Raw genomic sequence first — 26015 nt, 5'->3', positions numbered from 1 at the left:
AGCAATGCCATCGCCTGCAGGGCATCTGGACCTCATAAGGTTTCCTGGAGGGACTGGAGAAAAGTGTCACCCTGTTGTTTCAGGGGCTGCTTTGGGTTTTTCCAGTACTCGGGGCTCAGGGTAACCGCTGTATAATGGGGTGGTGTGCCGGGGCTGGCTCATCCCCGCTCATGAGGACCAAGTTTTAAATTTTTAGGAGTTTTGTGAGTTATTTGTTAGATAACAGCCATTATTAAAATTTTATATAGATATCTATAACTAATAAACTATATTGAAATCAAGGGTAATAAATACATACTCAAAAGTATCACTTCCTAATTATCTTACCATATTTTATTCTCATCTGTGTGCTTGAGGTTATTTACATTGTTGTGTCTGTATGGTAGAAATACATACAGCTATTTAATATTATAGATATTAATATTTAATGCTCTGCTGCAGCCCATTTCTTCCCAGTTATGTTCAGTGATGTCACACTGGTAGCTTGAAATCAACCATGAAGGAAGTACTCTTACCAGAAAATTGACAAACACTTCATATCCAGACTTGTATTTTTTCCCTTCCTGGAGAGACAGTTGATAAACATTTACCAGCATACCACTGTCTGGGACTCAAAGGAATTGCCCCAAGTGAGAAAAACCCACAGGCACAGGGGAGCTGCCTGTGCACTTCCGTTCTCCCCAGCGACCCTGGATCTGCTGCTTCTAAAGGTTCTCATGAGACTGGACAGTGAGAAGATGCTACAGGGATGTAGCAATTTAAAGACAAACTAAACCCCCAACCTAGAGCAGAGATAAAGAAATTTGTTTCATTTCCCATGACAATTCTTATTGATCGGCAATGGCTTCTTTCCTAGTAGCGTGGAGAATTTTGAAGACTCATGTGGGCCAGTGAGAACGAGAGCCCAGATTCCTGCATAAGTGAAGGTTGGGGGTGAAGACTCCGGTGCCGTGGATGTGCTGTGCCTAAACTAGATGCCTGATCCATACAGCTGTGGGAAAGGCACATTTGACAGGGAGATTATTATCTTTCACCTCAGTAGCTTTGGGCCTTTGGGCCTTACATAGGGTTTAAAGATAATAAAAAGCTCATTTTCGATTAGGCAAACATCTCAGTTATCATTGTTACAGAAGAACCACCAATGGATACTGAACGTGATGGGCAAAAGTATGATGAGAAACAGGATATTTGCATAGTCTCAAAGTATCCACTTATCAATGACACGAGGAAAGATAGTAACTTTACAGTGGAGAAACCTGACAGACACCACCTTAACCAAGTGATGAAAAAGGGAGCATCACCAGGAAGGGCACAAATCAGCATCATGTGCCTCCTGAGAAAGTTACTGAGAAGTACACGACACTATTCTTTGGGGGAATCCTGCCAAAAATGCACAACCTCAGTCTAGTAATGAGAAGACATTCAACAATCCCCAACTGAGGGATATTCTACAAAATAACAGATGAGTACTCTTCAAAACTTGAGGTCATGAAAGACGAGGAAATACCGAGGCACTGTCACAGATTGGTGGGGACTTAGGAAACATGGCAACTAAATTCAAAGTGGGATTCTGAATTAGGTCATGAACCAGAAAACGGATGTTAGAAGGAAAGTTGGCAAAATTAGAATAAGGTCTGTCATTTAGTTAATAGTATTGTACCGATACAAATGTCCTGCTTTGATAGCTGTGCTCTGATTATGCTAACATTAGGATGTTAACACTAAGGGAAGCTGGATGAAGGATGCATAGGAATTTTCTGTACTGTTTCTGCAACTTTTCTGTAGGTCTAACTTTTTTTTTTTTAATTAAGTTTATTTTTGCAGTATTTCAGGAAGGATTGCTCACTTCCAAAGAATGCATTTTGAGGGCGAGCAGTTCCCCGAAGTACACCTGTTCCAGTGTGAAAGGCTGCTGATAGATAAGGAGTTTTCTCTGCTTTTTCAGTGAAAACAACAAAACCCACAGACAAATGACTGGCCTTAGTAGAGGATTCCACTCTGTTAACTGCCTCAGTCTGTCTGGAGGTGATTGGAACCTCCTCCTAAATGAGCAATTGTGTAATTACTTGACTGAGCCGACATCAGCGTGCACTAACCCAGGGCTAGGCTCTGGGGGCTGGGAACATGGAGTATTGCAGCCTTTCCTGGTCTCGAGGACCTCGCAGGCTACAGCATTCACTTGGGCTATTTGACAGCCCTGTTCATGCGGTCATTCCTAGGCCAGCGTTTGGGACATGAATGTCACCTGATCTTTGTTTGGCAGGCTTGGTAAGTGGGTGGTTTGGCATAACTTACCGGATGGTCTTTGGGTCATTTATTCTCAGGGGAGTCACCTGGACAATTAGAAGACAGTTTTTTTTGATGGTTGACGAGAACTCCTCCCAATGAAATTAATAATCCAACACCTTCTGCTCCCATCAGCACCAGCTAGAAATACTTCTGAAGGTGTTCTTCAGTATTCCTCTCTTTGCCATGACCAAAGTTTAAAAGAGTTTGCCTGCAGCCAAATCCACTACGTCCTCTCTGCACTCCCTCCCGACTGCTTCCCAGGGCCAGGACGAGGGTCAGGCAAGTGAGGCAGTTGCCTGGGGGTGGGGGCAAAGTATAAGTGGGCACCAGAAATTCAGTAATCAAGGAAAAGAATATTTCAGTGCAATATTTTTAAAAATCAGTACTTTAAGATTTTGTTCGTCATGCATTTTTTGCATTAACTTATACTTTTTTAAAAATGTAGCGTTAAATTTTATTTGTCTTGATTAATGAGCTTTTTGACACTCCTGAAATTTTGCCTCCTGGGCAAGTGCCTTGATCACCTTACCCTCTCACCTCAGTCCTGGCTCTGTATGGAGGCTTCAGTCAACACCAGCAGCCTGCGATGGCAAAGCTAGACTCTGACCCATGAATGGGCAAGCTGGCAGCTTGCAAGAGTGGAGAGGGTACCTTTCCATTCACCCCTGTCCACAAGACTATGGAGGATGCTGTGAAGATCAGTGTCTGTAGGGAACCCTTGCATAGAAACACGAATTGAAAGGAACAGTCATTTACACTAAACCTTCACCGGACCAGCCACTTGTTTTCCAAAAAAAACATTTCTTGCATAATGTTTGAATCAAATCTCCTGTTCACAGTTGGGAGGCATGCGTTAAAAGCCCGCTCAGCAGCAGAAAAATATAGCTATATTTGGTCCAGGTTACAGTTACTGAGGGAACTATAACTTTGATTTGCTCAACTGGTATAAATGTAAATCCTTAAAGTAAAATGTGTTAAGTGAGGAGAGAAGTGCTCCGTTTTTGAAGATGCTTTTGATCCACAGCTCTGTCTATAGAGCCCCAGCTGTCACAGGCAATCTGGGGGCAGCAACCATGACTGCACTAGGGAAGTTTCCAGAAAACCACCCAAGAGTTCTAGAATGGACATTTTTGTCAGGGCGATTTTAGGTAATATTAGTCTTAGAGATAAACACAGTTGATTTAGCAGCCAAGATTAGAAAAGACAATGTTTAATTCCAGCACAATTTCTCCAAGCAACATAGCATGCTGAAGTTGTCTTTCACTCTTTATTTATTATTTTTTCCTTTACCTGGAATACAAACTCAACTTAGCTTTTCTCTGCAATCACATTTCCTACTGCTTGCAGTGGCATTCTGGGTTCTGGGGAGACCCCTCTCCCTCTCCCACTAAGCCTTCCTGCTCCTTGCTCTCTCTTGGTCATTTACCTGTTTCCTCCATCTGAGAAGCATTTTTTTTCTTCCTTCTTCTTGTCCTGAGGGCCTCCAGTTGGTGGTTCACAGGCTGAATCTAGCCCACAGATGTGTTTTGATTGGATTGCCAAATTATTTACTAAAGACCACAGTCCCACTACTTCCTATTGTTTCCTAAGTGTCTGTCCCCATGCATTTGTTTCTGTCTCAGCCTTGTAAGTATCTCAGCTGTGACTCCTGAAAGCCAAACCTTGCCCTTCCTGATAGGCCCAACCCAATTCCCCTCGCATTAAGAAATCATCCCCGATTCTTTTTGCCCTACCTTAGTCACTTTCCCTCCTGCATGCTGACAACTTCCGGCTTATCATAGAATTTACCACTTAATTGTGTGCGGTGTTATGTTTGTTATTGTCATATTGGACTGTCAATATGGACTTCAGTATGTTGAAGCAGGCCTAGCACCTTTTTTGTTATTTCTCTTTTCAATGAAGGTGATGTCTTTCCACCTCACTAAACATTAACTGAGCACCTACTGTTTGTCAGGCACCATTCTAGGCATGGGGGCGGGGAGGCAAAGGTGATTAAGACAAAATGCTCCCTCATTTACAACTACCTCTGAGACCTCTTTCCCAGTACTCCTAGCTCCAGTCCGTGGCCTCAATGGTCTGTTCATTTTGGGGGACACACTTGCCCTGTACCTTTCTCCATGGTTAACACTCCTCCTACTGCCACCATGAACTCTGAATATCCAGATCAGAGCTATTTTGAAGCCTGAGTTAATTCTCCTTATCTCTGACCCCCCAGCCCATTTCGAAGACATGTATTTACCCCAGTCTTTTAGAATTTTGACATACACTACCATTTACTGGAAGTGCTCTTATGTGGGTGTCCCATAGCTGGTTTACAGACTCTCCATGGATAGGGCTGATTCGGTCTTATATTTTTTTCTATATTTCTACATTGCCTGGGCATAGTGCCCAATTCCGAGAAGATACTCAATAATTAATCTTTGTGGTTTGATTGATCCTCCTATCTTCAGTTAGTCTACTTTCTAGAAATACATGCTGGCACTAATTTTATTTTTTATACTCAGAAGAACCTAATGAGAAAGGTAAATCTGCTGCTGTTGCATTAAAACCTCAAATAAAAAGCAGATACTAACTTTGAGTATTGTTGTGCTCCCAAAGTTGTTACATATCAGTTTAGAATTCAGCATGCATTTTCCCACAGCAATAATGCAGACGAATAATGGTGGTCAAATTTCCAGGCCAGCCTGTTTGAGCATGTTTAACCTATAGTGTAACTGAACTCTGGACAGAGGGTAGAGGCTCATATTTACTTGTCCATATTACATGAATAGTTTACAGAGATGGTAGGTACTTCACCTTACCTGACTCTCATCACATTTTGCTCGCCTTTGAAGTGTCTTTTAAGCCTGATGGATGCAGGGACTGCATCTGTATTGTTCACTGCCATATCCTAACATAGCACCTGGTACAGATTGTGCAGTCAGAAATACCTGTTGGTTTTCATTGAGTTAAATTCTAGTTGAAAGATGATGAACTTTGGAGACACATAGACCGTGGATTCAAATCCCAGCTTCACCACTAGCTAGCTGTGTGATCTTGGGGAAGTTGTATGTCCTCCCTGAGCCTCAGCTTCATATTTTGTTAGCCATGGCTACCATGTTGATACTCAATATGTGTTTCTTCTCTCCTTCCCTCTTGCCCTGAATTAATCCCTCAAAAAGTATTTGATTAATTCATTAATGATGTCTGCTTTCCGTGCTGCATTGATTGAGGTGGTGGTGACAGGGAGGTGATATTTGATATCAGAACCTGCAACAGTTTTTGAGACCATGTGAGTTCTATTTCCAGCTCTAGTTCTGACAGTCTGTGTGATCTGAGGCAGGTCACTCAAGTATATCTGTGAAAGAGTGATGATGGATTTCACTTATTTTCAAGCTTTTCTACCTAAGTATCTCTAATTTCAGGTGAATGAATATAAACTCTCAGTGTTCTGGGGATCTTGCCCAAAGGTTGAATTTATTTGAATTCAATCTCGTGTCTTATCTTAATTACTCATGCATACTTTATTTTCTAATTCATGATAGATTAATGTTTTAAAAGTATTACTGTTATTTGTGAGTCACCCATAAATGAATGTTTACTATAAGCCAGATGCTTTGTCAAGGACCTTATATACAGAAATCAACTCTTACCATAATCTTGTAAGCCGTTATCCTGCCCCTGTTACTGATGAGCAAACAGCAAATTAGCAGCAGAGTCAGAATTCAATCTGTCTAGATCTAAACGTTTCCCCTACACCTCCTCAAGGGGTAAGTAAAAACAGACTTCCCTTGGCCATTAAGTATATTAATAAAGATGCTATGCCATGTTAACTGGAAAAAGCAGAACACAAATTGTCTGCAAGCTGCAGAGAGATTTCTCAGGCATGAGAGCTTGAAGGCATCATAGAAGAAGTTAGATATGTTTCAGGGCTGGATTATGGGTATATTATGTCACTTTTGTTCCTGGTAATATTTGTGCAATAAATAATGACTTTAAATAACTACTCTGTGTAATTTAGAAGTATACTGAATGGATAAAGGGATAGTTGATTTTGTTAGCCATTATAATTTTTCCTGTACATTTTTGTGAGGGATCAGAAATGTAAAAATGCAGGCAAAGCTGGTATTTTTTATGTCCCCCTCTGGCTTGACAAGCATCACTGTAGCTGTGAGTAGGTAATAAGGCAGCTGTGCCTCAAAGAACCTTATGGAGAGGCACTAGAAACCTCATAAGCAGAGTTTGAAAGCAACCTCTGTGGAAAGGGGAGTATTTTTTTTTTCTGTGAGTAGAGTCAGTCTTTAGGGAGCAGAAGAGATGTTTTTATATCTGGGGGCAAGGAATGACACGATTCAGGGAAGGTTGGCGAGGAGTAGTTATAATCTTCCAAACTTCCAAAAGACCCCGAGAAGACTAAATATTTATCTGCTTGAAACCTATTCTGAAAGACAAGCTACAGCACCACATCCTCTTGGTTATAGGGTAAAAAGTGAAAGAAGAAGAGGAGATGGTGCCTTCATATAAGAAAAAGAAGGAAAGAAATTGTCAGCATCTTTGTTCTTTGAGAATAGATAACACATCTGATATTTTGCGTCAAACTCTGAATTGATAAGATGTAAATTTAGGCAACATCATTCATCCATCCATTCATCCTTCCATCCATCTGTCCAACCATCCTTCTGTTTACTGACACATTCATTTTATATATTTATTCATGTACTTTGAGCTTACTCTGTGTCAAGCAGATACTGCACTTTGGTCATTCAAAATTGAAATATGTGGTCCCTTAGTTTTGGGAAGTATGAATAAGGTCTTGTGGGCACCCAAAAAGAACAACGACTAATTCTGCCTGGGGTGAAGTGGGAGTTTAGAGTGATTGAGTGAGAAAAGGCTTCCCAAAGGTGATGATTGAGCTGGGTTTTTTGACTGCTGAGTCACCTGATTGGCAGGTGCCCAGGGGTAGAAGGGCATCTCAGACACAGGTAAAAACCTGCTCTTAAAGGCATTCAGGTTCCTCTCTGTGGGAAGAATGAGCTGACCAAGGGTGACTGGGTTAGGACCTGGGAGAAGCAAAACTACACCAGACACAAAAGACAACCCCTTGAAGGAGCTGACTGCAGTCCAAGGCTAAGGTGAGGTGAACTCTGCCTCGTGATGACATTGTGATTATGGGAAGATTAAAATCACCCCAGAACTAGGAGCATTGGGAGTGGAAGACTACTTTTAGATGCTACACACTTATCAGAAAGAAACTCAGTGTACTTCTAGGACTAAACACTTGCATTTTGTTCAAGATGAATTGGTTATACTAATGAATTATGCTAGACCCTCACTCGCTGAGAATAAAAAGGGACTGAATACTCAGAAGAAGGACTTCCCTGCTTGCTGCTGGTCAGGGAAGGATCAGAGCCAGGGATTAAAGTGGAGGACACTGAGTATATTATGGAGACCAGGAAATAGATGACCTTCTTCTTTTCCAGAAGGCCACCAGAAACCGTAGATCAAATTGGAAATTTTGGAGTAAATCAGAAGAATAAACTAGTTCTTCCTCTTTCAAATTTATTGTAGATATATAGTGATCAGAGAGAGATAGTGAGGGAGGAGGAAGCACACAACCTGAACTTTCTGAAAAGAGTTGACTGGGGATGAAAGTAAATATTAGCTATGTGATAGAACTTTAAAAATATTTGAAATCACCATTACAATTTGGGAACAGTGAAGAAAATCATGCATGCTTTATGAACATTAAAACAGACACACGCACATGCTCTGGGGGTCAGTGAGGGGAGAGAGAAAGCGAGAGAGGGAAGGGGAGAGAGATTGAACTCCACCTTCTCCAGATGAGGAAAATGCCTTTGTTCTAGGAGGAAGGATTTTATCAGCACCATGGAGAGCGGCACAAGTTTCGTATGGCTCGTTCCTTTTAGAGATGAGTTTCCAGGGAGAGTTTTAATTCTATCCAATCTTAACTGAAAACACAACATTGATGTCTGTGTAACTGCACATGTAGATCAGAGGATGCACATTCATTCCTCAGATTTATTGCTCTTTTCCGGCTAATTCTCTTGCATTTAAGATTGGCCTACTTCCTCCATCCCCTCCAGGCAAAGCAACAGAGGTTCAAGGGTAGGATTTTAAAGTCTCCTGTTGGTGGTAATTTTTCTAACATTTCTGGCCTAATTGATCTTTAAGACTTGTCAGTGAGCGCGGGCTCTGAATTCTGGCTGAGACACAGGATCCTGGGATGTTTCATGAGCCCTGTTTCTGAACTCAGTTTTGGGCCTGCCTGATTTGGGAGGGATTTGTTGGGGGAGAGAGTCCATTAAATAAAGAGGACAGTAGAGTTTTGATTTGGGGAGACCCTGCTGAGGAAACTATATCAGTCACCGCCAGATGAGCTGTCTGGTATCTATATTCCTTGTCTGGAGGATTAGGGACATTTTCACTGTGGGAAGGAGGTTAGAAGATTGTGTATGTATTTTGATTCCACTCTCAGCTTGTCTAAGAACCCCTTAGTCATTTGTGTAGGGTCAAGCTGTGTGGCCCATACAGTTGAGGGAGTCCACGCCCAGAAGCTTCTAGATTCGACATGCTGATTTCATCCCCTTACCTAAGAATCTCTCCTTACTCTCTACAACAATTATCTGACATCTCGTATTCGCTTTTCTAATTAATTAATTAAATGAAATCTACATCCCCTTAATAAAAATGTGGTGATTACTTCTTGTGTGTCAGATATTTGTGCCAGGTGTTGAACCTAAAATAATGACACAGACCTAATCTCTGTCCTCAAGGATCTCACAGGTGATTCACAATACATTTGTTCAACCATGAAGGGGGGTCAGGTAGGAGTGGATATGTTATGACTTTTACTTCAGAGGAGCTTGTAGTCTAGTATTCTAATGCTCTCATTCGGGGCCTCATTTTAACAGGAGAGAATTAGCCTTCAGTCAAAGAATGACATTTTATTCATGGAACCTCAAATATCAACAAATAGTTGGAGGTATATTTGGGGTGGGGGAGAATCATTCTGGTCCGAATAGGTACCTTCTCTGCCTGTGGCTAAAGCCGTCCCAGGATGGTGGGTGAAGGCTGGTGACAAAGCAGAGGCATAAAGCAGAAGGAAACAAGAGAAATGCCAGACTGCCAGTGGAAGGGGAGAGAGAGAGGAGAGCAGGAATGGAGGGAGGAGGCTCTCTGCGTAATCAGGACATGGAGGGATGGAACCATATTTGCATGACTTTCTGGATAAATAGGAGCAAAGATCTTCACCACCAGGGTTTTTTCCACCACTCCTTACCATATTCTGATGGAGGCGTAAAATACATTGTCTCCTGAACAAGCAAAATGTATTAAACATTAGATAATTTATTTACTCATTAAAAAAAGGGTAATATATAAGCGCCTTCTGAATTTTCTAAACCAGCAGAGTTCAACAGCGTTCCTATCTGGAGTTTATCTTATTCTCATTCAAACAAGGAATTTTGACATTGCCCTAAGCCAATGTAATAACACTGAAAAGGAGTTACTGTACAATTTCTGTTAATTTTTAAAAAGTATTATAAATAGTTCACAGACCCCATTTCTACAGTGGAGACCTTAAAGGTGCCCATTTCTGGTGGGCCATTTGCAAATTTATCTTCCTTGTTACATTTAGCTATTACAAACAATACAAAATTGCTGTAAATAGCCATGTATACAACACAGGAGCCTTGCAACCAAGAGGACATGGATTCAAATCCAGTTCTATCACCTACAGTTCTGTGACTTTGGACAAGTCTCATAAACCTCTGAATTTTCTCATCTGTAACATGTGGAGAACCAGTGTAGTAGATTGGTAAGATTATTCTGTGAATTAGCTGAGATATTCGTGTAAAGAACTTATAATAGTATCTGGCATATATTAAGTGCTCGGTATATACTGAACAGTAATAATAATTAGATTAGAATGGATCTTATTTTACATCTTAAAATAGGGTAATACTTATTCCCAGGGTTTTGGTCAAGATGCGGTGAGATCATAAATACAAAGCACATAGCCCATTGCCTGGCACGTAGTATGAATTCAACAGATGTTAGTTGTGTTCTTTATCCATTTCTCCTTACACAATCCCCGTAGATTCCTCCTGTTTTGAAGAACAAAGCCCAAAAGTGGAGCATCTCCAAGGTACATCTTCACAAATGGCTCCAACCGGCCTCCATTCATCAGCATTAAGATGTTGGACTCATAGACCTTGGGAGGTTCATTTTTTCCACTCTAGGCTGTAGGTTGGAGATTTCAGTGTATTTTAATAAAAGCCCCACAGAGCAACTTGCAGGATCTGAATAAAAGCAACATTTCTCTCTAGGCACAATGGGATTTTTCTGTGGGAGGTGATGGTTTTGTCATTTTTTTTCTTTCTTTTTCTGGTTGCTTTAAGTAGATTTTTTTTTCACCTGCCAGGAAATGGAAGTTAAAAGCATCTGATAACTGGAATAAAATATTTCATAGTTGCGCCTTCTACAAAAGTGTTAACCCACGTGACTTTGTAGTTCTTCTCTGTCCGCTCGGTAACGTTGACAACAGCCCTCCAGCATGTGAGCGCTGAGACTGCATGGCCACGCTAGCACAGGGTGGGAGCTCTCAGGGAGGGGAAGCACCCTCGCCTCTGAACACAGGGCTGCCTGCAGCACACCGCAGTCCCTCACAGGTATCCTCTCAGTCCTCTGTAATATGATTCCTTAGGTGTGTAGACTGACTTTCATTTCGTTCCAATTGGGCAGTAGTTCTGTTTTCTTTGTTACTGTACATGATTGCTGTGAAAATGTCCAACAAACCACAGCAAGTAAATTATCCCTTTAACCTCACATCTCTCCCTCTTCTCCCTGTGTAATGATTTCCTATTCATTTTTCCAGACCTTTAGGACATAGAAAATATTTTTCAAAAACGTAAATGGGCTTCTATCACATGCGGTGCTCTGTAGTCTCCTTTTACTGATATATTAAGGATATCTTTCCAGATCAAGGAATATCTATGCTCTCCTACTCCACTGTGTGGATAAGCCATCATTTATATAAGAGGATCCCTGATTTGGGGACATTTATCTTGCTTGCTACATTTGGATATTATAAGCAATACAATATGCTATAAACAGCTGTGCACACAGATGTTTGTGTTATTATTTACTTTGGACAAATCTGCTGAATGATTTATCATCTACAGAGTGCTGCCGCATCCATTCATTTCTGTGATCCTAAAAGATGGAGGCAGTGGCAGTTACAAGCCTGGATTCTGGAGTCAGACAGGCCTGGGCTGGAGCTTGGATCAGCATTTACATGGTGTGTGACCACAGCCAGAGTCTATTTCCTCATCTGTAAATCTGGGATAATAGAAGTATTTCCTGCATTTCATAGGGAGGGGCTTGCAGAATTCCTTAAGGTAATATATGCACAACATGTAGTAAAAGCTCAAAAAATATTAGCGATCAGTGTTAGAAATACCTGCAGAGAATCATGAGATTCTCAAGATAATTCTGATACTGTGGGTGCGATTATGCCTGTGTACAGATGAGGAAACTGAGGCTCAGAGTTGTAAGGTTGACTAACACAAGAAAGGAGCATAATTAGTGGTAGCTCCATAACCTCTGTGCGAGGAGAGACTCTGTATTTTCGTAACCCTGAGAATCATTGCCAGAGAGGTTTTGGAGGGCCTGAAGCATCTCCCACCTCCCAGCACCACCGCACTTCGTATCAGGGAAGGAGCGTGGAATTAGACAGAGCTGAGCTTGGGTTCAGGCTTGGCCCCCAGTGAGTGGATAATTCCTGGGCAAGTGACTAAGCTTCTCTTAACCCTCATATTTCACATCTGGGGCTTCACTGGATTTTTTTAAAAAAACTAAATGAGATCATAGATGTCAAGTCTACATGCATAGCTCCTAGCTTATAGGATGACCTCAAGATTGTCAGGTAACAGCAGCGTGAGAATGAGAACCCACGTCTTCTTTTCCTTTATTATCTCCCTCTACCACCAACTCAAACTCTCCCCTTCTAGAGAAAGCTAACCCACGGTGCAGGCACTCATGACCACATGAAGGCATTGCCCAAGTCCTACCTGGGAAGTGGGGGGGGGGGCGGGGTCCAGTGGGTAGGAGAGGCAGAGATGATGGGGTGCAGCAAAGCCCCCCCGCCCGACTTCACTGACCCCGACTCCCACTTCTCTTGAGTCAGCAGCTGCCTCTGTCGCTTGCTTCACACAATGAGCTGTTGTGCAGTGAAGTCAAGTCTTTCAGGATGGAAACCAGTTCACACGGGAGGAAATAAACTAGCATGAAACCCAGAACTCATGAGAAAACCACATCACCTCCAGGAGCCAAAAAAAGAGAGAGGGCGACTCTGCTTTAGGTGATGGCTGGTACTCTCTTTTGGAATTTAGGATATTTTCTTTCTAGGTGAGTGTTTGTGGTGCCTTCAAGATCAGAAAGAGGTTGAAAAGACTTCTTATATAGGAACACAGAGCAGAGAAAAATAGTAGTGCCCATAGATGTTATGGTCAGAATATGCATTATTTCTCTTCTGTTAAACGGACAGAGAAGGTCTTTGGATTTAACTCTGTAGCTGTGAGCTGGTATTCTTCATCTTAATACTGAAAAGAGGAGCTGGGATTGTTCTTGGCGTGAACACAAGGCCCAAGACTGTTCGCATGCTGGAGCAGAGGGAACAGTCGGCTGGACCTTGCTTAGTAGAACTGATTTTTCATTCTAGCTCTGATGACACGACTTGTCACTGGTCACATGACCTTATACTATCGCACCTCCCTCCAAAAAAAAAATGGAAGCTTTTCTTTCTGTAAAATTAGGAGCTGCATTAGAACTCTTTTCAAAGCCTCAGACATTTGTATTGCACAGTCTCATTTTTTGTTATTTAACCATTATCCCATGTACTTTTAATATTTCTACTTAAATCAGCTCACTTATAAACACTTAAACATGAAATTTTAGCGTAGAAATCCCTGAAAAGATGGTAGATGAAACATAGTTATATATTTTGCTCCCTGTTAAAAACCTAATGAAAAATATTAAAGGGAGTTTTTTTTAAAAGGAAGGTAGATATCAAGTGGAAAAGTAATAAATGACGCAGCAGACCCAAGAAGGGTGATTCATAAGCCAGCAGCGGGGAAAGCTGAAAACTCTTCCAATCGAAAGCAAAGATTCCCCCAAAGTTTCAGGAAATGGTAGTACCGGGTGCCGCCGGAGGTGGGATGAAGGAGAGGAGTTCAAACAAGTAGGATCAGTTGCGAGTCTGTGTAAGAAGCAGCCTGACTCCGTGCAGCTGGGTCACTGGAGGTTTATTCTATAAGGAGGATAAAACAGCGGGCATCTGGAGTAGCATACACCGGGCAAAATCGAAGGCAGCGATGCCATACTCAAAACAAGCTTTTAATCAGAGTATGCGTCCTGGAAGCTGAAGGCTCCAGCACTTTCCTCCCACTCAGCTCCTGGAATGCTGGCAGCCAGGTCTTAACCCTTCAGACAAGAGAAATCAGAGAATTCTCGTCTGTGTAATCCGACCAGCCCAGACCGATCCAGAAGAAAAACCTGTATATACTGATACTTGAACCTCTCCTACTAACTGTCCCAACCAGATCACCCTGCAGTGAAGCTCCCAGGCCACAAGCTCTACTTATATGCCCAGAGTTGGCAAACAGCCTTCGAGTCACCCGCACTGAAGTGTGACCTACCACCACCGGTTACAGAGAACTAAGGAAGAACTCTAACAAGAAAGAGTGCAAAACAGGCAAACAGAAGACGAGTAACGTGGAGGAAAACAGTGACTCCATGAGGCAAAGCAAACTTAAAGATAGGCAGAGAGAATTTTGAAAAATAGGAGAAGAGGCAATCATGAATTAGGGAAAAGATAGTTTAAAAACAATCATCCAAAGAACTAAAAGGAATATCTGATTTTTTTTCCCCAAAATTGCTTTTTTTCATTTTGGGAAATGAAAAGTTGTACAAGGAATGGGAATTGGTCATAGTTCACAAAACATTTTAAACACCAACTATTGATCAAACCAAAATTACAGTATAGCTGTATGGGAAGAAGGAGAAATGGGAAGGATGCCAGGGCCTAATGGGGCAGAGGGGGGAACAACAGTGAAATCCTTGTCTTATATGGTGGAGAGTTTACAGATAATACCAGAAAGAGGAAAGCATTTGCTTAAAAAAGAAGTAATGCAAGTGTGTTACTGGCAACATGGTCACAAATACCAAAATAACAACTATATCAGCTAAAAGAAGTAAAGAAGTTCCCCTGGCGAGGAAAAGGTGAGGCACTGCTGTTTTGTTGTTTTGTTTTTTTAATGAACCTTGGAGAATGTTTTTAAACTACATACATTTGTAACTTTGCTAAAAGTAAAGAAATTTATATCACTGCCATTAAGTAGTCAGCATCACTTGTATAACGTAGAGCCCTCAAATGGTTAAAGATATCATCTTATATACAATTAGATAGTGAGCATGTATCAGAGTTTTATTTGATAAACTAGGGAACAAGCTGAACAATGAAAGAGCTGATTCAAAAGTATTTAGAGTTCTTGATTTTTTTGTGGGAGAGAAGAGATGCTTATAGAAAATTGTCCTTACATGTAAGACAAAATTCTACAGATCAGTAGAAACTTTAGAGAACCAGCAAAAAACAAAACAAAAAAAATCACATTTGGTCATTTTTCTACAAGTTAACCTCCATCTTTATATAGCTATGATATTTCTGGTTTCTAATCAATTGTAGATAGTTAATCAAATACAGATACATTTCCTGAGAGGGTAAGAGGACCTTTCTCCTCTCCCCCAGTATGGGCTTATCAGAAATGCTCTATTTAAAAACCATGAGGATTAATCTCCAAAATATATAAAGAGCTCATGCAGCTCAATATTAAAAAAACAACCCAATCAAAAAATGGGCAGAAGACCAAAATAGACATTTCTCCAGAGAGGACATACAGATGGCCAAGAAGCACATGAAAAGCTGCTCAACATCACTGACTATTAGAGAAATGCAAATCAAAACTACAATGAGGTATCACCTCACACCAGTTAGAATGGGCATCATTAGAAAATCTACAAACAACAAATGCTGGAGAGGGTGTGGAGAAAAGGGAACTCTCTTGTACTGCTGGTGGGAATGTAAATTGATACAGCCACTATGGAGAACAGTATGGAGGTTCCTTAAAAAACTAAAAATAGAATTACCATATGACCCAGCAATCCCACTACTGGGAATATACCCTGAGAAAATCATAATTCAAAGAGGCACATGCACCCAAAGTTCATTGCAGCTCTATTTACAATAGCCAGGTCATGGAAGCAACCTAAATGCCCATTGACAGACGAATGGATAAAGAAGGTGTGGTACATAGGTACAATGCAACATTACTTAGCCATAAAAAGGAACGAAATTGGGTCATTTGTAGAGACGTGGATGAATCTAGAGACTGTCATACAGAGTGAAGTAAGTCAGAAAGAGAAGAACAAATATTGCATATTAACGCATATATGTGGAACCTAGAAAAATGGTACAGATGAACCGGTTTGCAGGGCAGAAATTAAGACACAGATGTAGAGAACAAACGTATGGACGCCAAGTGGGGAAAGTGACGGGGGTGGTAGTGGTGTGATGAATTGGGTGATTGGGATTGACATGTATACACTGATGTGTATAAAATGGATGACTAATAAGAACCTGCTGTATAAAAAAATAAATAAAATAAAATTCAAAAATTCAAAAATATAAAATAAAATAGTAGGCTCAAAAAAATAAATAAATAAAATAAAAACCATGCATCCTCGTTTTGCTTTATTTCCAAGTTTTGGATCTTTTTCCTAAACACTTGCCATAAATATAACTTTAAAAATAAACACAATAAAAATGAAACAATTTTATTAAGTTCTAACTAGATGCTGTTGTGTACTGTCTGCTCTAACCTGAGGACTTTCCTCTTTGTTAAAAAAGGAGTCTTGCTTGAACTAAAGGGGTATTAAAAACATATTAGCGCCAAAGAGAGATTTTTTTCTACTTGGTGTTATCAAAAGGGTTAAAGAAAAAACTGAAAGAAGGAGATACCTTTCACATAATTTGATTCAAAGTTAGGAAATGCTGTGTCTGTGTATTATTACTTTAAATCGTCTCATATATGGTATGCTCTTTTACAATTCTGGAAATACTGTAGGAAAGCAGTAGTTTTGAATCTCATCCTACAAAGTCCTTGGGCTGGCTTCAGGCCTAGGGTGAGCCAGGAAGACAGGGGTTGCCCCACCCACTTCAAGTTCTCCTTTCACTATGTTATGTAGTAGGTTTATGGATAAGATTTCATTTAAAGAAAGGACTCCAAGTTCCTTCCAGATCTCACAGCCTATGATTATTAAAAGAAAAAAGTCACTACAATTTGCAACATATTTAGGTTGGATGGATTAATTTCTTTGCCAGGGCCATAATAGGAAGACTGACTTTGTCATTTCAATTATAAGCCACTGTTTAGTCGAGCCCGGAAGACACTTTCCTGGAGGTTCCCGCCACTTGCCTGGCAGTGGATCGATTAACGGCGGGTGATTTGTGGCTGCATTTTTACTACTTTGCACAGGTTTATCATCTTGAAAGTTTTCCATTTGCATATATGCTATACATTCTTTGGACGACATTTCGATATCATCCAGAGTTTAGATTATGCATTGCCTTGTCCTGCACTCTCTGCTACGTGATGGGAATCTGCAGGCCTGGCCGGAATGCTGCTGCAGACCTAGGGGAACGTGAGTTGCAGCCACCACTTATTGAAGGCTTACTACGTGCCAACCCTTAGTATCGAGGGCTTTCCCTGCAGTACTTTCTTTATTCCTCAAACCAGTACTTTGAGGTTTCTACTGTTTGCCACATTTTATAAATAAAGAAGCTGAGACTCAGAGAGGAAAGGTAATTTGCTCAAGGTCACCCAGCTCAAATAAGCAGAATTGAGATTCAAACTCAAATCTGTCTGATCCCAGAACGCTCTGCTACACAGCCTCCCTTATTGGGAGCTTTCAGAGTGAAATGAATTGAATTTGTCAGTTTTCGACTTTTAAATACCAAACTTCCCAAGCAGTCTAATTGCTACTCTTTGGACTAAGAAGAAATGACTATTTAAAAGAAGCAGCGGGCAGGAGAGCAAGAGAAAAGGGTTTTATTATCTCTATTGGTAAAGGAAGAGATGTAATCCTGAAAAAAAAAATAACATGAAATGGAAACTATCATAAATTTGCAATGGGCTTAGGTTGATGAAATTGCAAAGGAATGAAGAGAAGATAAGGGAGTAATGAAAAAAAGCACTGAAGATTTTCTAAAAGGGAAAGAAAAGATCAGAAGTCACTGAAGGCAGTTGGAAGTTGGCTCAGTTGAAGGCAGGGTACCTATCTATCTTGACATATGGAAAGAGGCTAATGAGGTTCCAAAGTAACAACCGGAGATCTGTGTTCATGTTCCAGTCAGCCTGGGTGGGGTTTGGGTGAGGAGCAGGCTCTGGAGCCAGACTTCTGGGTTTGAATTCTTTTCCCTGACTTTCTGGCTGTGTGACCCTGGACAAATTACTTAACCTCTCTGGCTTCAGTTTCCTTATCCGAACAATGGCGATCATAACAGCGTCAATCTTGTTGTGAGAGGAAGTAAAATGTTTAGTGAGGTGCCAGGCATTTAGTAAGAACTCACAGAAAGTTAGCTATTGTTGTTATTACCATAAGCATCACGCTCATATAATGCAAGAAATACGAGATTGTAAGTCAGTAAAAAGGCTTGAAGAAACAAACGGGATGGAAGTCAGGATAGAAGTTCACCTGCAGCCAAGAAGTAAAGGGTGATTTTCTCTTGCCCACTACTGAGCATCAGGAGGAAATGCCAGATGTGGGGAAAGGCTGGATGGTGGGGGGGTGAGCTCAAACCTAGCAAGAGATTGAGGTCTGGATGGATTTAATGGAGTATGAGAAATTGTTTCTGTAAAATATGTGCTCTGATGGAAGCTCTGGTGGCAAAGGTTCTTCTGGTGAGCTCCACAGGGCTGGGGGATCGGAGATTAGCCAACATACAGAAGAAGTGAGTCTGGGGCAGAGAGAGAAAGCAAGCTCTGGGTTATTTGTCTTTGGGTGCCAGTAGTCACAGAAAGCACATTGGGAGGGGAGGGAATTTTTTAATAAGCACATCTTCTTTTGTTATCTCATTCTCCCTCCCCCAACTATGAATCTATTTTCCATTCATTCGTTACATTAAGAGACAAACCACGGTTCAGTTGAATGCAGCAAAGATTAATAAGGTACCTATGAATGAGTGAGTGGTCATCTGCTTTTTCAGCCACCATTTATTTATCACTTTCTTGATGTCAGGGTCTGGTTAGGTGCTGGAGTCACAGGATGTTCCCAAATACAAGCCTTCATTTCTAGAGTTTTACTGTGTTGTGTCATGGTTCTCAGCCATCAGAATAGCCCACGTAAAATTCAGAAATCACAGATGTCCAGGATCTATCTCAGACCTACAGATTCTCCTGCAGTGGAATTAGGCGAGTGTATTTTTCCACCATGGCATGTGTCACTTTTATGTTCACGTCAACCTTGAAAGACTGGAGAGAGAACCTTCCACAGTTTATAGATAAGGAAGTTGAAGCTCAGAAAGGTTAGGATGATAAGTGAGGTCACATAGCTGGCAAGGGCAGAGCTGGAACTCAGACACAGAGCTACTGAATTTATAATCCCAAGGCCCTTCCTCTTGACCATGACCACTCTCCCAGGTATGCATTAATGAAAATCTGTGCCTTAAGTCTATGCCGGTAAAAGGATCTGAGGGTGTAGGTAAACATGCATGAAACCCTTGCCTACCCCCAAAAATGCTCAAAAAGCATCGCTAAGTCCTACCCAAGGTTCAGGGACTTGTATTTAAAGTGGACAGAACCCTATAAATGTTACAACCTGACTCATTGTGGATTTCCTCCAATGTGGATAATGCAGTGTCTACTGCACAAAGCTCTCCCATATTACAGTTACCATCACATAACCCCAGTCCCGGGCTCCAGAAACACTGCCTCCTTGTATTTGTCTCTGCAGCCTAAGGATGACAGTGGCCGCCTGCTGTTGCTAATCCCTAAGTTACCTTCTTTGGTGTCTCAGCTTTTTCATCACCTGTATAGCCAATTTCCTGCATCAAATCCCCTCCTTATTCCAGGTTAGATCCTGTTACACAGATGAAGAAACCAAGGTTCAGAGAAGTTAAGTAACTCAGCCAATATAATACAATAGTTCTTGACAGAGTTACTATTCTGAACCATAAGTTTGTGATTCCAGAGCTTAAGCTCTTAATCACTGACTTATATTTAAGGTGGTTAGTGAAGTTCCTGGTGCCCAAAGCCAGGTGGTGATGGCGATGGAGATATGATGACGACAGTGATTACGATGATGATGGTGCTGATGTGGATGCTGATGGTAGTGGTGGCGGTGATCTTGGTGATCACCATGTTTGACAACTGTTGTATGTCCTGTGGGATAGATGTGCAGATACAGTGTCCTGGTTGTCACACAGATGTCTCTGATTGTGTTACAGGCCTTCACCTACCACCACATCCAAGAAATCATGGTCCAGCTTCTTCGCACGGTGAACCGGACAGTCATCACGATGGGGCGGGATCACATTCTGATTGTGAGTAGATCTTTTCCTCTTGTCAAGCATTTCAAACTGGGGTCAAGGAATGAATTTTCTGGAACACCAGGTCTCGTCAAACACTCAGCACCAATTGTTGCTTTGTTTTGGACTACATGGGTCAGATTTTTCCTGCGTGGGTTGGGAGAACATGAGAGTTAACTCAAGTTGCTGAAATAAAATTAGACTTAGAACTTGTCTACCAGGATGAGTGTACCAGATGAGTTGCGCCTCTCTGAGCCTCAACTTCCTCATCTATGAATGGTGGAAGGTTCTCTCACCAGAGAGAAGCCTTTTGTAAGTAAGGCATGTCCAACCATGTCACTCCTTTGCTTAAACTCACTGGTGGTTTTCCATCTCTGCTTGGCTTCTCTCTCCCTCAGGTCTGAGGGCTTGTGCCCTCCTGTTAATCAGATCTTGGCTTAGGTGCCATCTAATCAGAGAGGCTTCCCTGCCCTGACTGCCCTGTCTATAATACCCCACACCCCTCCATCCTCTTTCAATTTCTACACCCTGCTCCTTCATGCTTCTTAGTACTTATCACCATATGAGTGAGATATATATCTATCTATATAGCTATATAAATTATATAGCTATATAGATAGATATAGATATCTATAGATTATATAGATATATAGATAGATATAGATATATATTCCTTTATTTATTTGTTTATTGGCTGACTCTCCTTGTAAGAATATGAGCTCCAGACTGAAAGGATTTTTGTCTATTTTGTTGTTTGTATCTCTGGACCCTACAGCAGTACCTGGCATATAGTAAGTACTTGATAAATACTTGTTGAACGAATGGATGAAAGACTGAGTGACTGAATGAGTGAAGGAGAGAATGAAGTGTACCAGGCAGGGACTCTAAAGTTTAATGAAGACAAGTACTACTCCACTTTGATTGACCGACACCATGTGGATTAGCCATACAGATGCTAGAACTCCCAACTTCTCGAGAGAAGCTAAAAATCCCCATACTTTATGTGAAATTTCCTGATGTTTAAGTGTTGGCAGCTAACTAAAAAATATTTATAAACATTTTATGATCCTCAAACAGCTGGGTTCAGCTCTCAGAAAGCCAGTTTGGGATGTCTGCTTTAAACTGGTACAGTATGAGCTGGTTTGGGGAGGTTGATGTCAATAACTATAGTCCTGCTTCATGGTTACAGAACTTAACACGCTGAGTGTTTATTCTAACAGTAGCTTGGCAAGGATTTGATCTCTAGAAGCAGCCAGGTGTAACCATCTTCTTTATACCCATTTGGTTCTGTCTCCTCATGTCAGTGTATGGTTCCTTACTGTATATTATGTACATTTAAAGGAGTGGTGACGTCCTCAGAGGGCACCAGCAGTGCTGGGTACTCCCGCCTGACTGATGCAGAGAGCCATGTAAATCATTCTCTGTTGTTTGTCTTACTGTCCTTCCACCTTAAAAGCATCACCATTTCTTATTCAGTTATAATCTTCCGTATCTGCAGTTCCCATAATGCACCTTAAATAAACACTTTATGACCTCCCTAATGTTTATTCCTTCTCTTTGGAGCCAGACCTGAAGATGGTCATCCATCCATTTGGCTCATTCCATCTATAGCAGGCTCTTCACGCTCTGTCTCTCCTTCAGAGCAGTGATTCTTTAAAACAGTGCCTGGATCATAGAAAGCGCCAAATAACTGGTGTCTATTCTTATTATCTTCCTTTCTCTCTGGTACAGTGTGTCTCTCTGTCCCTTTGCGTTATCGACATAGTCAGGTGAGCATAGTTTGGCCCTCTTTCGCACTGAGACTTTTATCTGATGCTCTGTCCTGGTTGCTGGCCCTTCCACTGCACACTGCTCACTGCTGGCCTGTTCATCTTTGCCAGGAAACTCCCCTACTCCAGAATGTTCAGCGGCTCCCCACTGTCTACCAAATTAAGGCGTAAATGCACTAGTCTGGCCATTCGTAGCTTCTGTGATCTGGCCATAACCAAAATTTATAGCCTTTTTATCTACTTTTCTCCAAATATCCAGCCAAAATGGATGTCTGCATATTGCCTAAACATGCCTGGCACTTTTTCACTTTCATGCTGCTTTCTTTGTCTGGAATTCCTTTATGTGCCATCTTAATCTGTTGAAATCCTATCTAGTCTTCAAGGTCCAGCACAAATACACTCCCTTTTAAAGCTCTCTGAATCTCACCGACCAGTTGAGGTCTCCCCATCTCTTCTAAATCACACGGCTGTCTCATCTTCTTTTTTTTTTTTTAACAGTTTCATTGAGATATAATTTAAATACTTTAAAATTTAACCATAATAAGCATTCAGTTCGATGAGTTTTTATAACGTATACAGTGTGCAACCATAGCCAAGGTTCAGTTTAGAGCACTTTTTTCACCTCCAGAAGTTCTGTCTGCAGTCCCTCTCCGTCCCACTCCTACCCCTCCAGCCCCACCCCAGCTAGGTCAGCAGCCACTAATCTACTTTCTGTCTCTATAGATTTGCCTTTTCTGGAGGTTTCGTGTAAGGGAAATCAGACAATTTGAGGCCCTTTGTAGCTGGCTTTTTTCTGTAGCATAATGTTTTTGAGGTTCATCCATATTTTAGGATGTTTCAGTACATAATTCCTTTTAATTGCTGAATAGTATTACACTGTATGAATATATCGCATTTTGTTTATTCATTTTCAGTTGGTAGGTACTTGAATTGTTTCCGATTTTTGGCCGTTATGAATAATGCTGCTATGAACATTCACATGCACATTTTGTGTGAACATATTCTAATTTCTCTTGGGTAGAAACGTAGGAGTGGAATTGCTTGGGCCTATGGGAAGTGTATGTCTAACTTTAGAGGAAGCTGCCAAACTGTTTTCCACTGTGTTTGTACCATTTTACTTTCCCACCAACAGTGTATGAGTGTTCTGTGTTTATCTACATCCTCACCAACACTTGGTATTGTCAGTCTTTTGGATTATAACAATTCTAGTGGATTCATAACAATTCTAGTGGCATCTCATTGTGGTTTTAATTTGCATTTCCCTGATGACTAATGATGTTGAGCATCTTTCCATGTGCTCTGCCTCTTTTTTAAGTCATTTTTATCTGTGAACTTGACATATATAGCTTCTCTCTTGTACCATAAGGCTTAGACCTATCTGTAAAATGGGGGTAATAACAGACCTTCCTCATAGAGTTGCTGTGAGAATTAAATGTAATACTACATGAGAAGCATTTGCATATGTGTTTCTTCTACGTAATATTCATGTGTTTATTCATTCAGTATTTTCTGAGAAACTTTTATATACTCAGCGCAAAGGCTCAGAATTGAGTTAGACGTGGGTCTGTGCCCACAAGAAAACCATGACCTCCAATGGGATGCCTCTGAAGTACCTCAAACTCACTGTATCCCAAACCCAACGCATCACCAGCCCCCTGGAGCCTACTCCACACTCCCTGCGTTCACGATCTCAGCTTACGGTACTGACATCCTAGAACTGAGGAGCTGCCCTTGACCCCTTCCTCTCACTCGCCCACTGCCGCTTCCAACCACCTGCTGAGTCCTGCTGTTTTCAGCACATCTGACCTCAGTGCCTCCCCACCTGGCTCCCCAGTTTGCTCTCAGAGTCCCTGTACACGATCAGTCATCAGGCTTGCCACACTTAGTCCCTTGCAAGGTGATTTTCTGATTTTTGTGCTCATGCCCCCTACATTCTGTGGACCCCCTTGAGGGCAGGGATCACATTTACTCATTCTTTTATCCTTATCACCCAGAGGGTGCCTGGCTTACTGTGGATACTCAATAAATGCTTGTTGAGCGAATGAATGAGTGAAATACTCACTGAAAATGTGGTGCTGTACCATACCTTCATATTTTTGTACATGCTTTTCCCTCAGTTTAGATTGCTTTTCCTTCTTCAAGGAACACTTTTTCTAAATACCGGGAACCCACATCTCAGGGAGTGTGGGAGAAGTGGAAGGAATTGCCTGCTCAGACTTTCCCTGCCCCCTGGGCTGATTCCAGGAGCCTTGCAGACGTTCTCAGTTGCAAGCTGTGTCCTTAGTCTCAGTGACTCTTGGGTTTGCTGCTGTAATTACAATGATAAGAGTGCTGAGTGGGGAGTACTAGAGGTATGTAACAAGCATGCCTCACTAGGAGCAGGGATGTTCCTGAACTAGAAGGAAGAAACAAACAGGTCTTTCCTAAGATTTGGCTTCATTTTCATAAAATGGGCCTTTCCAGCAATTCTTAGACTAGAACTAGCTCATCTAAATTAAAGAAAATGATGTTGGAAAGTAATTACTCAGAGGTCAGGGGTCCCTGTCTTAGTGCTGAAGGCCCCAATTTCATCTCAAATTGAAATCTGGCAAGGAGGAGAGATCCCCATTCCAACCATCACTTTTAATTTTCCAGATATGATTTTTATTGGTTAGTTTCATTACTCTGGAATATTAAACAGTCAATATTTACGGCAAACACCAGACATGTCTAGTTCTTCTGAAATCCAGAGAAGGCCCGATTGGGTATGTAGGGCTGGTTGTTCTCGTGTCATTATGTGGGATTAAATAGTGACTTTTTTTCTTATTTGTAGGAGTAGAAATGTTGTGATAAAATATATTAAAATTACAGGTACCATAGGGCTAGGATGGATTGATTCTTGTGCATAGCACATTGTAATTATCATTTGCTGGAAATAGCCATTCCTGATTTTTTCTGTAGATCGTCTGCCTGAACAATGAAGTGTTGGTGGTGACAAATGAGCAGAAGGAAAGTTTACAAAAGCAAAAAGCGAAAAACTTTTTACATGACTGCTGCCCTCTCTTCCTTTCTTTGCCAGAGTCTAATCTATCAGATAAATGTTTGTTTACTTAAATGACCAAGGATTTTTGACTCTGATGATGAGAAAGGCAGCATGGTTTGGTAAAGGACATTTTGGATAAGGGAGAGCTGGCGAAAGTTTCCACACCCTAGACCTTGGTTTCTTCTGTGTAATGAACTGTATCATTTTTGAGATCTTTGTCATGTATGTAAGTTTTCTAATTTGGCCAATGCCCATTCTCTTTCCCTGCCTCCCAAGGTCCTGAGTCAGGGACAGAAAATAGATTTCACTTTATGTGCCGGCTCTGGCGGGTTCTCAATGGCTGCCTGTTGGCACTGTGTTGAGAAAGATTCCGGGGCTACATCTGGGCTCAGTGGAAAGAAGTGCTGAATTGATTAGTGATGTCTGTCATAAGCATAAGATTGGAAAACAGTGATGTATGCAAGATTCTTGCAAATATTATGTATTGACTGAAGTTATTGGTGTCTTTTTGGCCCAATCCAAACACTCTTGTAAAACCAATATTCCCTTTCACACATTTTTGGTTCCTTTAAGAAGGTAGTGGTGTCCGAGCAGACACGTAATGGAAAAAGCCAGTAATCTGAGAGCTTGCATTTTTACCAGGGAATGGTTTCTATGTGCTACAGTCATATTTTATCAAATGTAAGATGCACCATGATTTTATGTTCACATTACAAAGAGAATATGCTAGCAGTTAAACTGCAACACAGTGGTTTATTATTGCACTGGTTGTACTCTTCAGAGATTGTTAAAAAATAAAAAAGTAAGTTTGACTGAAAATCCCTGTTGTATGATAGAGCTCATCTTTGAGTCCTCACAGGTAAGTGTCATCCTCTCCCGTTGTTCAGGAGAATAGACTGACTGAGCTTCAGAGGATGGAATCATCCTGGCCGAAGTCACACGGCTAGTAGCAAGATGGACTGTGAACCCAGGGACGTCTGATATCAGACCATGTGTACTTCGTGCTGTCCCATAGGTCTCAGAGTGTGGGGGGAAACGTCCAAGCTTGCTTGCACAGGTGAGGGGGGTTGTCAGGGAACCCCTCCCTGGCCGATGAATCCTGCTGCTGTCTGCTCTAGAGAAGGCCATCCCCTGCCTCTGGCCTCCCTGGCGCTGGGGATGGACAGTCCCACAGGGAGAATCAGGGAACCTAAGCACTGCCAGAAGTTCTTGGAAGGGAAACAAACTGGTAATTTTGCTGAAATTGGGATCTAGCTTTTATTTCACGTAGTTAAAATAAGCCTCTGGGTGATAC

The 26015-nt window shown here is 41.4% G+C and overlaps 1 protein-coding gene across 1 annotated transcript in view; it reads left to right on the top strand.

The window, feature by feature from the left end:
• The window catches only part of DOCK2 (dedicator of cytokinesis 2), a 418212-nt gene that overhangs the window by 160912 nt on the left and 231285 nt on the right, over positions 1 to 26015 (top strand). The window contains exon 27 of the mRNA XM_036849002.1: positions 19850 to 19945. Within this exon, the coding sequence (XP_036704897.1) occupies positions 19850 to 19945 (96 nt within the window). The remainder of the gene's footprint in view (positions 1 to 19849; positions 19946 to 26015) is intronic.

Source organism: Balaenoptera musculus, chromosome 3, assembly GCF_009873245.2.
Source record: "Balaenoptera musculus isolate JJ_BM4_2016_0621 chromosome 3, mBalMus1.pri.v3, whole genome shotgun sequence".
NCBI classification, from domain to species: domain Eukaryota; kingdom Metazoa; phylum Chordata; class Mammalia; order Artiodactyla; family Balaenopteridae; genus Balaenoptera; species Balaenoptera musculus.
Note: the sequence above shows the minus strand (reverse complement) of the source record. Positions and strands in the feature narration are given on the sequence as shown.